The sequence below is a fragment of the Salminus brasiliensis genome, chromosome 5 (assembly GCF_030463535.1).
Source record: "Salminus brasiliensis chromosome 5, fSalBra1.hap2, whole genome shotgun sequence".
Lineage (NCBI taxonomy): Eukaryota > Metazoa > Chordata > Actinopteri > Characiformes > Bryconidae > Salminus > Salminus brasiliensis.
The window spans coordinates 27,054,073-27,069,502 of record NC_132882.1 but is presented as its reverse complement, the minus strand read 5'-3'; the positions used below and the strand labels follow the sequence as shown (position 1 = coordinate 27,069,502).

At 38.3% G+C, this 15,430-nt stretch overlaps 1 protein-coding gene across 1 annotated transcript in view; it reads right to left on the bottom strand.

The window, feature by feature from the left end:
- Nucleotides 1–15,430, bottom strand: part of LOC140556285 (lethal(3)malignant brain tumor-like protein 4) — a 102,867-nt gene that overhangs the window by 80,287 nt on the left and 7,150 nt on the right. The window contains 4 exon segments of the mRNA XM_072680020.1: nucleotides 3,683–3,768; nucleotides 4,253–4,307; nucleotides 4,394–4,482; nucleotides 6,630–6,730. Coding sequence (XP_072536121.1) covers nucleotides 3,683–3,768; nucleotides 4,253–4,307; nucleotides 4,394–4,471 — 219 coding nt within the window. The 5' untranslated portion in view covers nucleotides 4,472–4,482; nucleotides 6,630–6,730.

Here is a 15,430-nt window from a genome sequence, read left to right as displayed (position 1 = left end):
TTGAAAGGTCATGGCAGTCATTTTGGACATTTACATTAAATAAGGCTCCCTTTTCCCACTCTTCCAGTGAGTCTGCCATCTTCTTGGCAACGCGTCTATGACTTGTTTTTCTAGCAGATTTACAGCGTCCTCAAAGCAAATAACACGAGCAGAATGCTCTACACAAGATCAGGATTAGATAAAAAGGGAAAACGGGGATTTTGCAGGATGTTTCAGGGCCTTGGCGAAGTGAAAGAGTGTCAGATTCAGGCAGCTAATATCATCTAAAGCATCAATGACCAGATGTCACAAAGAAACTTTATTCCAGAAATCATCAAAAGGAATTTCGTGTGAATCACATGAAAGCAAAGAAAGTGCAACCTGGAAGCATGCGAGGAGATTGCTGCTCCGCTGTCCAAGGCAAGAGCAGCTGTTGATCACGAAAAAGAGGAGGCAGTGCCAAGTGAACAGACACTGCAAGCAAAACTGAACTCAAGCTGTTTGTAAGCCATGACACATAGCGGCGTGTGAGCTAAACAATAATGGTCTAAACTACATGTGTTGACTGCACATGCTATAGTTGTGCATCAGCGGCAGAATGTGCAGTTATCAGTTAAAAATAAATTATTTAAAATCAATCAAAGTATTTTAAAATGTGATTTCAAATGATATATCTTATAGCAATAGCAGAAGTGTTTTTTTATTATATAAATGCAAAAATTATAGATAATTTTAGTAGCAACTAAATCCTAGGCTTTCTAGTAGAGATGTAAAGATATATCAATATGTCAACAGATCAGTGGTTCGTTTAGTGTTGTGTTTAAACCCTGACCGCTAGATAATGGTGTTCAGATCCCACTGTTCTAATTGCACATAAAAGTTAACCTCCCTTTTACTCAGATTCTAGGATGTAATCAAAATTTGATTTAAGAATTGTTTAAAATGTACAGTATCTTGCTGACAGTATCGCAATACATTCACAACACATATCCTATAGCCAGGCTCTTGCCAATACACAGCCCAGTGTTAAACCGTTACACATTTCCATCTATGGACAAACAATACAGCTAGATACATCCAATCAGCAGTTCAGAGAGCAAACACTTCTGTATCGAAATGCCTCGTTACATTTACAAGGCCACATGTGCATTTACAAGCGACACGACTACAGGAACAGCCATTAATCAGTGGTTATTGTGCACAAATAACAACTGCTTGTGGTCCTGTCAGAACCACATATACAGCATTGCTGTGGAGGCTCTTAATCGGAGCGCTAATTGGAGGGCTCACTTTACAGAGTACTGGGGGAAAAAAAACCTGCTTTATGTGCTAAAGCTCACCTTTAGACCACCATTATTGAGCTTAGCATCAGTAAAAGTCTGAGCAAGAAAAGCAAGCTCCTCTCTAATCAATATGTTCCCTTACACAAAAGCTGCCTCTGGGCTTATGCTTCTGCACGTCCCTTGATGCAGCGCTCTGTAGCAGCCAGCATGAGCAGCTCGGGGAGGGGGAAAAAAAACAAACAAAAAAAAAAAACACACTCAAACAGCAGACCAAACAGCTTACTCCACACTGCAGCAGCAACTTTCGCTGAGCGAAACAACCTGCAAAAAGCCAAACTCCACAAAGACACTGCAGAAGGCACAAACACTCGCATCGCAACACATTTAACTTGTAGAGGACAGAGGCATTAAACAGCCATAATAAGGATTCTCCGCAAGCAGACGCTCGCAGGGTGAAATGGCTCAACCTAATGAGATGCCAGTGAAGTAAAAGGGCCCAATTCAATGAGGCCGTCAGAAAGAACTGCAGAGTTAGCGCATCTTCGTCCAGTTCTCTCTTCCCCTGTCACGATGATCTATAATTATGCTCCCAGGCAAGAACACTAGTGTATTATGTGCACTAAACTGATTGATGATGTTGAATTTTTAACTCCCTTTAGAACAACAGAACATCTCAGAGCTGAAGAAGGAGATGGATTCCACCCTCACAGCACGCGCTACATACAGCAATTCATTTCCAGCTTTGTGTTCAGCAGGCAGGTTCATTAAGATCCAATGGTTTGAGAATAAGAGTGCCAAAGATGAGTTAGTGTCTTAGGTTTGAGGGTCTCCGATGCATGTGAGCAGTACCTGAACGAAATGACTGCATGACATGATGTGTAAATGGACTTAACATATACATCTGTGTGTTCTGCTCATTCTGCTCAGCAATCAGCTGCTGCTGTAGTCTGGGAAACTGCAGTCACCAGTCTGGTGGCTTTCTGTCTACCTGTCTATTGCTTTAATGTAATTCGTGCTTTTACACCTCCATCAGAACCCTGTCAAGCCTCTGAAACGTTGTCAAAACCCCTTTCTTCTTTAATGAAGACATCGGTTATTTTCTGCCTGATCTTGTTTAGCTTATCCAGATGGTGTTGTTTTTACTAGCTAGCTGTTTTAAAGCTGTAAGTCTGAACCTATTGGTCAGTTTTCACCTCCGCTATTTTCTGCTGGGAAACAGACACCGCTGCATTGCCAAGGTGACAACAAAAGCGCTGAAAGAGTAGAAAAAAAAAGTAACAAAATGACTGCTATGGCCTTTCTACATTTTTTTTTCCTCAGAAAAACTAATCTCATGACAATGTTAGGCTAAAATAAGCACTCATACAGTAACAGATTTACTTAAAAAGGGCCATTTTAATATCAAAGAACCCCATCAGTAGATTTACATGAAATAAAGGCTATTTAGACCTAGAAATAAAAGAAAGAATATAGAATTTGAAGAAGAATTTGAAGGAGTGCCAGCGTGACCCCAACCGCCATGCCTTGATTAAAAGAAACATGCAGTTTGTGCAAAGAAAAATCTTCTATATTGTAAATGAAATGATCACATGAAAATCACCCCAGAAATATAAAAGCATCCCACAGACGTGTTACTCTGTGTTGACTGAAATTGATTTGATACAGCCACGACTGTAGCTCCAAATGTGTTGTGCAATCTGCTGCCCTGACCATCTCAAGAGCTGTAGGCTACTGATTGACCATCTTGTTAATGCAAATTTACAAACAACCATAGCTGTTACTGTACATAGCACTACTGAGCAAGTAGTTACTGGCATACAAAACAGTGATTTGTTCCATCTGTGGCTTCATCTACAAGCCTGATAAATCAGACAATGCAATGGCAATAGTTGCCTATTAACAGGCCAGCCAACAGCCGCTTATGATGGAGTAAGCCTGTACATTTGTTTTGGAATATGTAATACAAATTAGACTATTCTACTCACAAACAGCAAACTAAAAACACTAAGCTATGTGGCTTTCCAAAAGTGGTCTTCTTTCAATGAAACTTTTGCAAAAAAAGTGACAAAGTAGAGGGTTAGCCGTCTTTCAAGGTGTTCTAGCATTCAGCTGGCTGCACTGTATTTGATCAGCTGGCTGTAACAGGGGAAAATCTGTTTTTCCATATGGGCACTTTAAATCGTATGGGCCAAATTTTAATTCCACTATCAATCTCGCAATCCAGTTAAAATCCAAACATCCCAAAAAATACAGAACTCATTACACTGTATCATATTATGTAAACTAAGTATGCATATATGCCTTCTAGCCAACAGCATGGAGTCCCATTTGCATGCCTAACCATGACAGAAAAAAAAATCTAGAAATAACTGTTTCCCTCATAGCATATCCCTAATCCACAGATGTGTGTTGATCTTTACCTCAGAAAAGAGGCTTAGTTGGGCCGCTATGGCTTGCTCTTCCTCCAGGTACTGATCCCACGACCATGGCTTCTTCTTAGTGTTACCTTCACACATGTAAAGATCAGTTATGAATACACACTGCATATACAAATCACCCAGCATCACTTACCAGCATGTAGGGCTGTACAATATGAATCATGAGATTTGATTTTCATGATGCAATATAAAAGAAGCAATGCTGGCACAAATTAATATATTAAAAACTGAGTACGTCTCAAAACACACTCCACTGCACTTGATTATTTCTAGTCTCTTCGTTACGCAACAGGCAGTTGATCAGTGTTGTAGAAATGTATTGAAACGTATTGGTGACGGAACTTATCACAAATTATTAATGTTGCCCAGCCCAGCCAGCATGTACAGAAACCAGTGTAATAACTAAAGGCAATACCACAAAAAATATTTCTAACTTAACTAATCTGCATTGCAAAGCAAAGCAATGCAAACTGGCCGAGTTGTTCCTGAGTTATAACAGTAAGTTGTCTGAGATCTTTCCACAGACATGTCAAACACAAAGAGATGTTTTACCACTGGATGTGGACACTTTATTCTTCATCTTTGTCGTATCTTCTTTTGGACGCTCCTAAGAAGAAGATTGCAGCAATATTAGTTAAATCTATATATTAATACAGCTCCTTCGAAGAACAGAAGGTGGTTCTTAATACTCACTCTGAGACAGTAGTCTTCTGACACACTTCTGGGATTCAAAATCTGTTTCCTTTTTTTCTTATCCTCTCCTTGCATCATTAGAGAACTGACTGTTGAATGAGATGTAAACAAAAATAAGACCTCACAAAAAAAGGAAGGCAATGAATTATGAGATCCTAATCAACCAGTTTGCTCATAATAATCCAACATTGACTGAAGTGAATTCTGACAACACAAATTACCCTCACTTTAGTCAAATTGGGTTAGTAACTGAGGCATAATAATGTGATTGTGTAAAAAAATAGCCTTTAAATATTATAAGTCTATGTATATATCTATATATAAGTATCAACACATGATTTTCAGGACCTGTATAAGTTCATTTGTCCTTTTGTTGAGTACTTAAGATAAATAGTCCAACATTTGAGGATTTGAGCTTAAAAAAAAAAAAATATATAACATTGAGCCAGAATGTAAATTCAGAACTGTAAATATTTTTTTAATAATATTTTTTATAACTTTAAATGTATAGCTTAATTTTAAGCATTTAATTCAAGATTAATAAATAATTTGCATATAGGTTTTGTGCAAGTGGCTATAGGTTAGAATCCATGTCAGATGAAGCGATGGGAACATTCTTTGGCAACACTTTCCTTGAGTCCCTGCTGCAGAACCTTGTCACGACATGTTCATGTTATGGTTATGTCAATAGGTGTCCATTGTTACAATGTTACCATTACTGGCAACTGTCATGAGATACACTGTAAGGTTTGCGGTCATGACTATGAATTATTACATAGTAAAGATGACATCAATTGTAGTAAGACCCATGTATGACCTACTGCTACATGACCAGACATAATCCGTCCTGGGCGATCGTGATCGGGCGATTTTCTAGGAATTACTAGAAATAAGCAATTGTTTGTCCAGGAACAGGAAATATACTTATATCCTTATATATATATATATATATATATATATATATATATATATATATATATATATATGTATATATCTCATTATACATACATATATATATATATATATATATATATATATATATATATATATATATATATATATATCTCATTATACATACATATATATATATATATATATATATATATATATATATATATATATATATATATATATATATCTCATTATACATATATATATATATATATATATATATATATATATATATATATATATAGACATATACATACACACACACACACACACACACACACACACACACACACAATATTCTTCTTTCATGCAGCCTGTAAAGTGTTGAAACAAATTAAATGAGCAGTCTTGGAGGACAAGGGAATCCCTGAAGCACTCTTGAGTTTTGATTACTTAGCATAGAAAGACTCACACCACTGCACTGTCTTATCTGCCATAGAGATATAAGACCCCAGTGACTATGAATTAGGATGCTAAAATCTGCTTTTTCTAAAAGCCTTTACGCAGTTCTTTTGAAACCATACCTAAAGCCACATGCTAAACAAAACATCTGCACTGTACAATTTATAAAGTGCATTTATTTTACCCCAAAGGAAAGCTTTTTCTAGCTTAGCTGCTAGACCCATATAACAGCCTCCAGCACAAAAACAAGGCAATCATCATAATACTCTCCAAGTGTCTGCTAATGACTGATCAGAAGCAATGGATACCACTGCTACTAACACCACCACCACCACCACCACAGCAGCAGCAGCGACACTACCACTTTTAATCTAGTAAGACTAAGACAATAAATGACGATAAAGTTAACTTCTTAAACAGCCAACTTCTTGAGCTGTTTCATTTCCAATTACGCTGGTTACATTCTGACACCTGGTAACTTCTGCATCATTTAAGGCAGAACAGAACTTACATTTGTCTACAGGCATGATTCAAAAGTGTTCAATCAACTTCAATGCTGGGTTTCTAGAACAAACTCAATTTATAGTGAGCGCAACAAATATGGAATTTATGTAAAGGTCCTTCCGTTCAACATGTTAAAAAGACTACATTTGCATCAGAATACCCAAAATACTAGCGTCCTGCAAACGTTTGCATGAAATAAATCAACGAATGAACAACTGATTAATAAATCAATGAACGTTCAGGTTAAATGGCACTGGGCATGGGTCTAGAATGCAGTAGAAGTGTTTAGGAGGTTATATATTTGGTAGGCATTCAAATGTAAGTCACACTGAGTGTAGCACTGTTGTACCAATATCAACAGCAGCCATGAACGACTCACCGTTTGGTGTTTTGCGCTGACCCAATCCGCCCGATCAGGGAATCAGCCCTCCAGCTTCCATTCCAATCACATTCTATGCCCTCACCGAATTGCTCCAAGGCCTGGCATCAAAGCAAACGAAAACAGCGCTCTCTTAAGTCATTCCAAACACATAAGCTGAACAAATATATTCCATGTGAACACCCTTTTAATCATGCTGCTTAGTCTAACATACAAGGGTTGGTAAAATTGCTCTTAAAGGGAAAGAGAGGGATTGTTGGAGTCATGCGAGACCTCCAACACTTGATTAATAAAGTTAAAACAGTCGAATCTCCAGCATGCTCTTGCTTCCTTTTCAAGCACTGGTCTCTAGCAGTTTCTGTGAATAACTAGGATTCTGAGCACCGAACAAACTACAGTGACCCGAAAAACTTCACATTTCTCACCAGAACTAATGCTTTCATCATTCAGGAGTGAAGAACAGTACATGAACAGAGTTGGCCTAGTAGCACTGCTGAAGGATAAGGCTTTACAGTATTCTTAAAAGTACAGCCGGAAATTTTTGGGCATCTTTTAAAAGGAGATTCTATCAGCATTACATTTTAAAATGCTTATTAAATGCATGCATTTGTTTAGGAAATGCTCATCAGCTCATGTCTTAACATGTGGTTTACAGTCAACAGGCAGTGAGACAGGCACACAAACTGTGGTAATTACTTTTGAGGGCCATTCTAAAAGGTGGCCAAAACGTTACACAGGGTTACCACCTCCTCAGTAAGTATTGAAACGGCACACTTATTTCGTTTAACATGTAAACAATTGGATTGCACTGATAACTTGGTGAAGCTGAAAGTACAGAAGATCCCATTTTCTCCAGAGAGGACATTACATCTGATCTTAGCACACAATTACATGAATTAATTTTCTGATGACCCGTAACCTGTTAATAATGTGTTATGCGCGTCATGTTATTAAGAAAAACAGACCCAATTGTGAACACACACTGATCACACACAGTCAAACACCATTGAGCTGGTTGGTGTTGACAATGCTGATTGGTGTTTGTGCACTTTGGGCTTGACTGAATCTAAACCATATCCAATTACTTAATTCAGTCATTATTTTATGCTCTTTTCTTTGTGTAGGGAATTGCATAAATACAATAGATCATATATACTTATAACAAAAATCCAAAAAATAACCTATAGATTAATCAAAAACCTAATCTATAACTGAACTGAGCTTCCAAATTACACTGAAACAAACTGCAATTAACTGCAGCATAACATGTTGCTCATTCGCACTTATGATTGATGTAAATGTTTATATAATCTATAACTTTCTGTACATATGTCTACTCAGGATACATACGGATATGTACTGTAGTATTTATACCCGTACAAGTACAGATTGTTAGATCTCTCTTTATTCATTATTCATTTGATTGTTTAGTGTATTTTTCTTTCTTAGTGTAATTCTTATTTACAGTCTGTGTGCTTGTTAAATGTCATACTTGTGTTGCTCTTACTAAGTAAAATTTATTTTATGTGTAACTAGTGAAATAGAGAGATTCTGATTCTGAACCAATGAAAAATGGTAACTAGTAGCAGCCCTAAAAACATTGCAAACATTGGGCAAAGGCAGTCCATTCATTTTGAAAAAGAGACAAGAAACTGCAAATCTTGTTGTAGACTAAGCATGGAGATATAAAGAATCTGCTCGTGATTCAAGCCATACAAGTTCATCAGTCAAAAACAGTGCAGGTAGTGCCATAGCCCGGGCCTACATGACTAGTGCTGAAACCATTTCTAAACAACTGTGCATTACTAGATCATCTGTTTACAAGAACAACTGTACATATATAAGGCGATGATGATGAAGGAAGCTTGGTGAAAATGGTATTTTAAGAGAAATGTGACCACATTCTGTACATAGCAACTGGAAAAGGCTACAGTGCAGTACACAATAGCTTGATTAGATACGCTGTAATGGATTATGGGTCATGAGAGTTTTATGGTAAAAGAACTGTTCCTTGTTTTTCATTGGCCCTTTTCAGAAACGCACTTATATTTACAGTCATTGCACAGCAGCACAACGGAATGCAACCCCCACATTTAACCCAGCCATCACACTAGTAAATAGAGTAGTGAGAGCACACACCCGGAGCTGAATAGGGTAGTGAGAACACACCCAGCGCTGTGGGCAGGCACCTCAGCACCCGGGGAACAACTAGGGGTTAGGTGTCTTGCTCAAGGGCCGTGGACGTTAAGGGTTGTTTCCTAAAGAACTGTGATTAGGGCTGCATGATACAACTGCCAAAATTTTTTTAATTTAATTTTATTAATGCCCTAACAACAACAACAACAAAAATAATAATAATAATGCCCTCTGTTTGCCCAATATAATTTATTTTACTTCAACGTTTGCATAGATGTAATCTATAGATATAAATATGAAATGGATCATGAGAACAGTGTCAATTTTCCTTTCGTATCCAGCAAGTTGGAGCATGGCGATGAGGTATACGTGACATTGCATGTCCTGCAGTGTGATTATTGTGCATGTGAAGCCAATTAAGCGTGCATTTGACCTCCATAAAAAAAGAGAACCACCACCATGTAAATACCAGGAAATAAAAGCTGAAATACTGATCTATTATCTATTTATCTTTTGATCTCAACACCAAATGTCTTTTGTGTACAACAACACAAAAGACAGGCCTTGCCGTTCCAATACATTTAGAAGACACTGTATATGAGGCTAACATTTCCTATATACCATGTACTAAAGTTAAGCACTGCACAAACATACTCAGTGGCATTACTCAAGACTATGGTGATGTTGCTTAACTGAAGTTATGTTATGTTCAACATCATAAAGAAGGAAGAGAGGAATTGTTAAATCCATTAAAACTGGATGCCTCCAAAGTAACTTATTCATGCTTATTTCATGTTTTTTGCATCACACAAAGCAAAAAAAGCAAGAGACAAAAAGCAACTGACATATCATACGGTGGAGGAGAATGTACATAAAAGACAAAAGAGGCAGCGATGTAAACGTATGCACCACTTTTGCGATGTAAGCGTTCAGAAAAACGATGCAAAAGTTCTGCTATACGTTTCTTTTCTACCAAAGTTTCTCCTTCGTTGTGTCCATGTGACAGTGGTTGCGTTTTGCTCGAACCTGTGGCTACACTGGCCCCACGATGTCCAGTGGTACTGCTTCGTTCCTTCTGCATCTGTAAGCTTATAGAGAATGTGCACAAATGCGGACGAAACGGACGCAGAGTACAGACAGAACGCGTCGTCCTTATCCATATTTAACACTGCGCGTAAATGAGCCTCCAACCGAACCATGTCCAAGCAGACTGCTTAAAGTGTTTAGACTCAGAGATATTAAAACAATAATCTTATTAATCTAATGAATAAATAATGAAACTTATGAACTTTCCCTACACAGAGCAGTGCAAAGACAAGTTATAAAGTGTAGTAACAGCCTCACACAAAACAAGTTAAACTAATTAAAAGAGAAAACCAAGAATATTCATCAAAATGAGCCACGATACCAGCACAGCCAAAACCATAAAGATATCTTCTAAGAAGCAAACAAAAACTTTAATTAAAGGCCAAATGAAAGACCTGTTTCCAAATGTTCCTAAGTGTGCACCACGCTTGACTGTCTATTAAAAGGCTTAAAAGCATAAAAACCAAAAAAAAAGGCCTCTCCACTTTTTCTGTAATTAGCAGAAGCCCAGAACGTGCAGATCCAAGGCGGTGTGCTGGAACAGTCAGTCAGTTAGGTACACAGACATTCGGTCATTTAAAAACTTTAAATACAAGTAAAACAACTGTAAAACAATCCTAAATAACACAGATAATCAGTGCAGTTCTTCCAGAACAGGGGTGATGTGCTCAAGTTTGTGAATAAGATTTGCTAAGTTCTGTAAATCCGCACTAAGCCTCTGGCCATTTAGAAAAATGGACCAAGGTCATCTCTGTACTACAGTAACAGGGGAGCATGGTCTCCTTTCTTCAAGCTAATGGCTGCCAAGATGAAAAAAAAAAAAAAACTAAAAACACTGGTACAACATGATATGGTGTGCACAACTTCCAACTTAAACGAAGACATGATCGCACCATTACCAGCATGTGAAATTCTTTTCTTTCAAACGAATGAACGAAAGTCATCAGAATTACAAAGAAAGAGTACAGGAGGTAGGTTCCCATTCCTCATGTTTATAAAGAGTCTATACAACCATGTTTACCATTTGTGTTGGACACAGATAGAGTTTGGCTTCTGCTTTTATCCCATCCGTGCAGTGAACACACACATACGCACCAGTGAAACACACACAGTGGACAGTGAGCACACATGCCCGGAGCGTTGAGCAGCTATTGCTGTGGCGCCCAGGGAGCAGAGAGTGTAAAAGGCCTTGCTCAAGGGCCCAACAGTGGCAGCTTCCCGAGCTCGGGTATCGAACCCACAACCAATAGCCCGGAGCTCTAACCGCTGAGCCATCACTGCCCCAATCTAATTAGGCCAACAGCATGCTCTCATAGAAATTCCAACTGATGCTGACTTAGTCATGAGTGGTTTTATATCCATACAGAGCAGACAAAACAAACGGCTCTAAAACACAATGAGGGCAGAGCAGAAGATAAACTCCAGCCTGCCTCCATCTTTCTTTCACCTGATTGCTCAAGCACTACGCAGGTCATTAGGATGACATATCTCCGACATGTGCAGCGGACTCATTACTTATTTCCAGTCTTGATCCATCAATTACCTTCAGCTCATAGGAGAATTTCTCTACCAAAAACACCTTCATTCACGGTTTCTCACTGATGAGACTCCATCAGCTCATTTATCCAATACAATGACAGGGAGAGAGAGAATTTCATTATACCCATTAGTGGATAAAACCCAAAACAGAATTTACTCTTCCAAAGATTAAAGTTATTTTTATATTTCCATCATGTGAACATATGGTGATTTTCTCAAAAGGGGTACACAGTTTACAATTTTTTATCATGGACACACACCTATAGCTCCACTTACCATATAGGAGCACTTTATAGGAGCACTGTAGTCCATCCGTTTCTCTAACAACTTCGTTAACTTCCTTTCAGCCTGTTCGTCAATTGTCAGGGCCCCACAGAGCAGCTATTATTTGGGTGGTGGGTCATTCTCAGTACTGCAGTGACACAGACATGGTGGTGGTGTGTTAGTGTGTGTTGGGCTGGTACGAGTGAATCAGACACTGCGGTGCACAACATTGCATTACATGCTTCCATTTGTAATTTTTTCCCCCCATGAACAACACTGTTCTGAAGGAAATGACATCATTACATGATGCATACATCACATTTGTGTAAAATCATTTGTAACATCTCTCAGCATGTTAAGTGTTGTGTGAGCTCAGTGTGTGATTTGTCCTCACTGTAGTGAATTACCCTCTTCACCTGTAGTGGGAGCACAAGAGCGGAAAATACTGATTCTCCGTACCGCTGCTTTAACTACAAAGTCAGTTTGATGTCTGTGGACAAGAAGCTACAGTTAGCAAGTTTCTACCAATCACTTAGACAAATCCATTTACTCCATTTAGCTCTCACAGCTCTCGCAACAGCCCATTCACCAACCACTTCCCTGACAGACAGGACAGTGTAGAACAGCGATGTAATGCCACATAGTTCAATAAGACTGTATTTCGTTGACTGTGAGAGATGTTTGGTGGGCGAACCATATTGTACCCTCACATACCTGCTGCACAGCTTACCATCTATGTGTGTGCTTTAATTCTAAAAAATAATGTGAGGGGGTCCTCTGTGTGGAAATGGTGTGGTACTACAGCAAATTATGCTGTAGAACCATCACATAGACATTTACAGAGGCATGATGACGAAATATTTTTCTTATATATATATAAATAATGGTGATGTGTAATGACAATTTGTCTTACTCATGTTGTGATTCAGTCACTGCATTTGGTCTTTTCAGACAAGCTTAAAAGGTTGAAGATGTATAAATGCCTGTACTGCCACCATGCAAAGCCAACTCCCACCCATCGAGAACAGTGCTCATTAATATACAAAATCAGCACCCCAAATGTGTTTGCATTGATTTGCCACAGCTTCGGGACCTGAGGGACGGGTGGTAGGTAGGTCTCCTTTCACTTTGTACAGCTTCTGAAAATTATTGCTAAAAACTAAAAGCAGTGGAGCTGCTTATAGTTTGGAATAAATGGAGTGGTGTTTGCCAATACCACTCCATTTATTCAAGAAAATCCTCTCTGAGGAAACACACTGCAATTCGCACCTCAAATCTCTAAGGCTATGTGAGGAATTCAAAGCAGGAACTCTATTCACAGCTGATATTTTCGCAGACAAACATTTCTGTCCCCACAATCTATGATTTGCCTTCCTCCCATTGAAATCGAAAACAATGGAAATGCTGCCACATGAAAAAGGTCTTTCTTCATCTTTCTATCATCCATTCTGCGAACACATCCAAACCTGAGTCGTTACACATTGCGGTGTCACTCTCTGTGAAGAGAAACGACTTGAGAAAGAGTCAACATGTTAAAAATACGCTACAGGAATGGGAACATAAAGACAGGTTTAGCTTGTAGGCAAAGTAGGGAAGAAAGAAGTAATATTATATAGAATCCCAAACTGTCACTTTCAGATCTGTGTTATCATACAGGATCCCCAGCAAAAGAACCAACACTCTATGCCTTGAGGGCAAAGAAAAGAGACTCCATTTTCCACAAAAGATTCATTTAGAACACAAAGGTCGCAAAGAAGTGCATGTTGCAGCTCCAATCCAGGGCATCCATTATGATTAGGGCAGTCAAAACATAAATCTGTTTAAACAGCAGTGTTCAGCAGTGATTTCCAGAACCATTTAGGCCAATTAGCAGCAAACACATGGAAGAGCATGCAACTGCCTGACCATACATTCAACAAAACAAGCCATTGTAGGCCATCCAACAGCCCTGCTGTTCTCCATGCTCTGCTTCAGATGCAAAACTTTCTAACAAGTCAATAGCCTAAATGTGTTGCACTCTGCAACATGATAGTGGAACCTTTTCCAGTGCCATTCCAGAACCATTTTTTAGTTTAACACAATAAAACCACCTGCTTAATATTGTTTAGTTTTCCCTCGATGGGCCCCACAAGACAAACTTTTACTGTGGTTAGCTCTACAGTGGCTCTTCTGTGGGATCGGACCATGTCAGCAGTTCACTGGCTGTCCTTTCTTAAACCACTTTTGGTAGGTACTAAGCATTGTATGCCAGTAACACCCACAAGGCCTGATGATTTGTAGATGCTCTGACCCAGTCATTTAGCAGTCACAATTTCTCAAAGTGGCTTAGATTCTTACACTTGCCCGTTTTTGCTGCTTTTAACTACAAACGACTGACTGTTTACTTGTGGTCAAATAACCCCCACCACTGGGCAGGTACTTTTTAAGTGTAGAAACCCATATTCCAGTTAGATTAGCTTGTTCTAGTCTGACCCAGCAGTACCACAGACTGCAGCAGCCCTTGCTAGTCGCAGTCCATTTGCCTGCTCAGTGCAGGTCTACTTTAATTCATGCAGCCACATCTGAACGTGACATCACTGGCCTGGAGCATTTTATGGAAAAGCCATTTTTTAAATAAAAAAAAAAAAAGAAAAAAAAAAAAAGGTACATCTCATGCCTGTGGGCTGAGAACAGCTGGTTTGTAACACCATGCATTTAAAAGGATGCTTGATGTTTATAAGGATCTACTTATATATTTACAACACTAAAATGAGATAAACTAATTGAAACTGATTTCTTTGAAAAATAATGTGCTTACATCTCAAATATTATATTATAGTTATATAGATAAAAATTGCAAAAGAAAAAACAGTAATGTCACCTTTTAAGAAACATGAAATCATTACAATGCATGCAATTCTCTCTTGAACGCCATTGTCTGAGGTCAAACAAGAGCCTGATCAATATACTGGTAGGCCGATGATGGTGTCTCATATGAGCATAATCACTGAACGAACTTTTACATAGTTTGCCACTGATTTTTACAAAGTGCAGCCAATGAGACAGATGGCTGTGTATTACTTGGTAGAAGCCTCTCGCTTCTTCTCTACATAACAAGCTTATTTTATTTTAATTGCCAAAACTGCTTTCATGAGAATGACACAAACTCCAAAACATGTCTTTTTCATGAATTGACTCTGGGAAGTGTGACATCAAACCAACAATCAAGCATGTCAGTCCGCACAGCAGTCTTTCAAAAGTACCGCAGCAGAAACCTGAAATCTAAACTATGCAGACTAAATTATATCAGACATTATTATTGATCATCAAAATTATTTGCCCTTTAACATCAGTGATGGTTACAAATATGAACGTCCTTCACTCAAGATGAAATTTTAGAGGTGGGCATTTTGATATTTTACTGTATAATGAAAAATGTTCATGATACACAGCACACTTTTCTAAGCATATCATGGAGATCATTGATACTTTAAGAACAGGGAAAAAGCCATTAGTCATGTTTAGAAAATAGAAACATGAAAGAAAAAAAAACCCAATAATAAAAAAATTAGCTGAACATTACAGCTCTAAAATCACACAGAGTAAACAAACAGTACAGAAACCTATAGGTACACAGGAAAACCACAATGTCCCATTTTCTGCTGAATTGTAGATACAAATCACAACTTTGGGCAAGTTCTGTAAGAGGTTAGCATAGCCTAGATCAGAAGCAAATAACATCTATTATAAACAAGCAAAGGTAAGGACTTCTCCAGGGTCTTCTGGCTCTGAAGTGA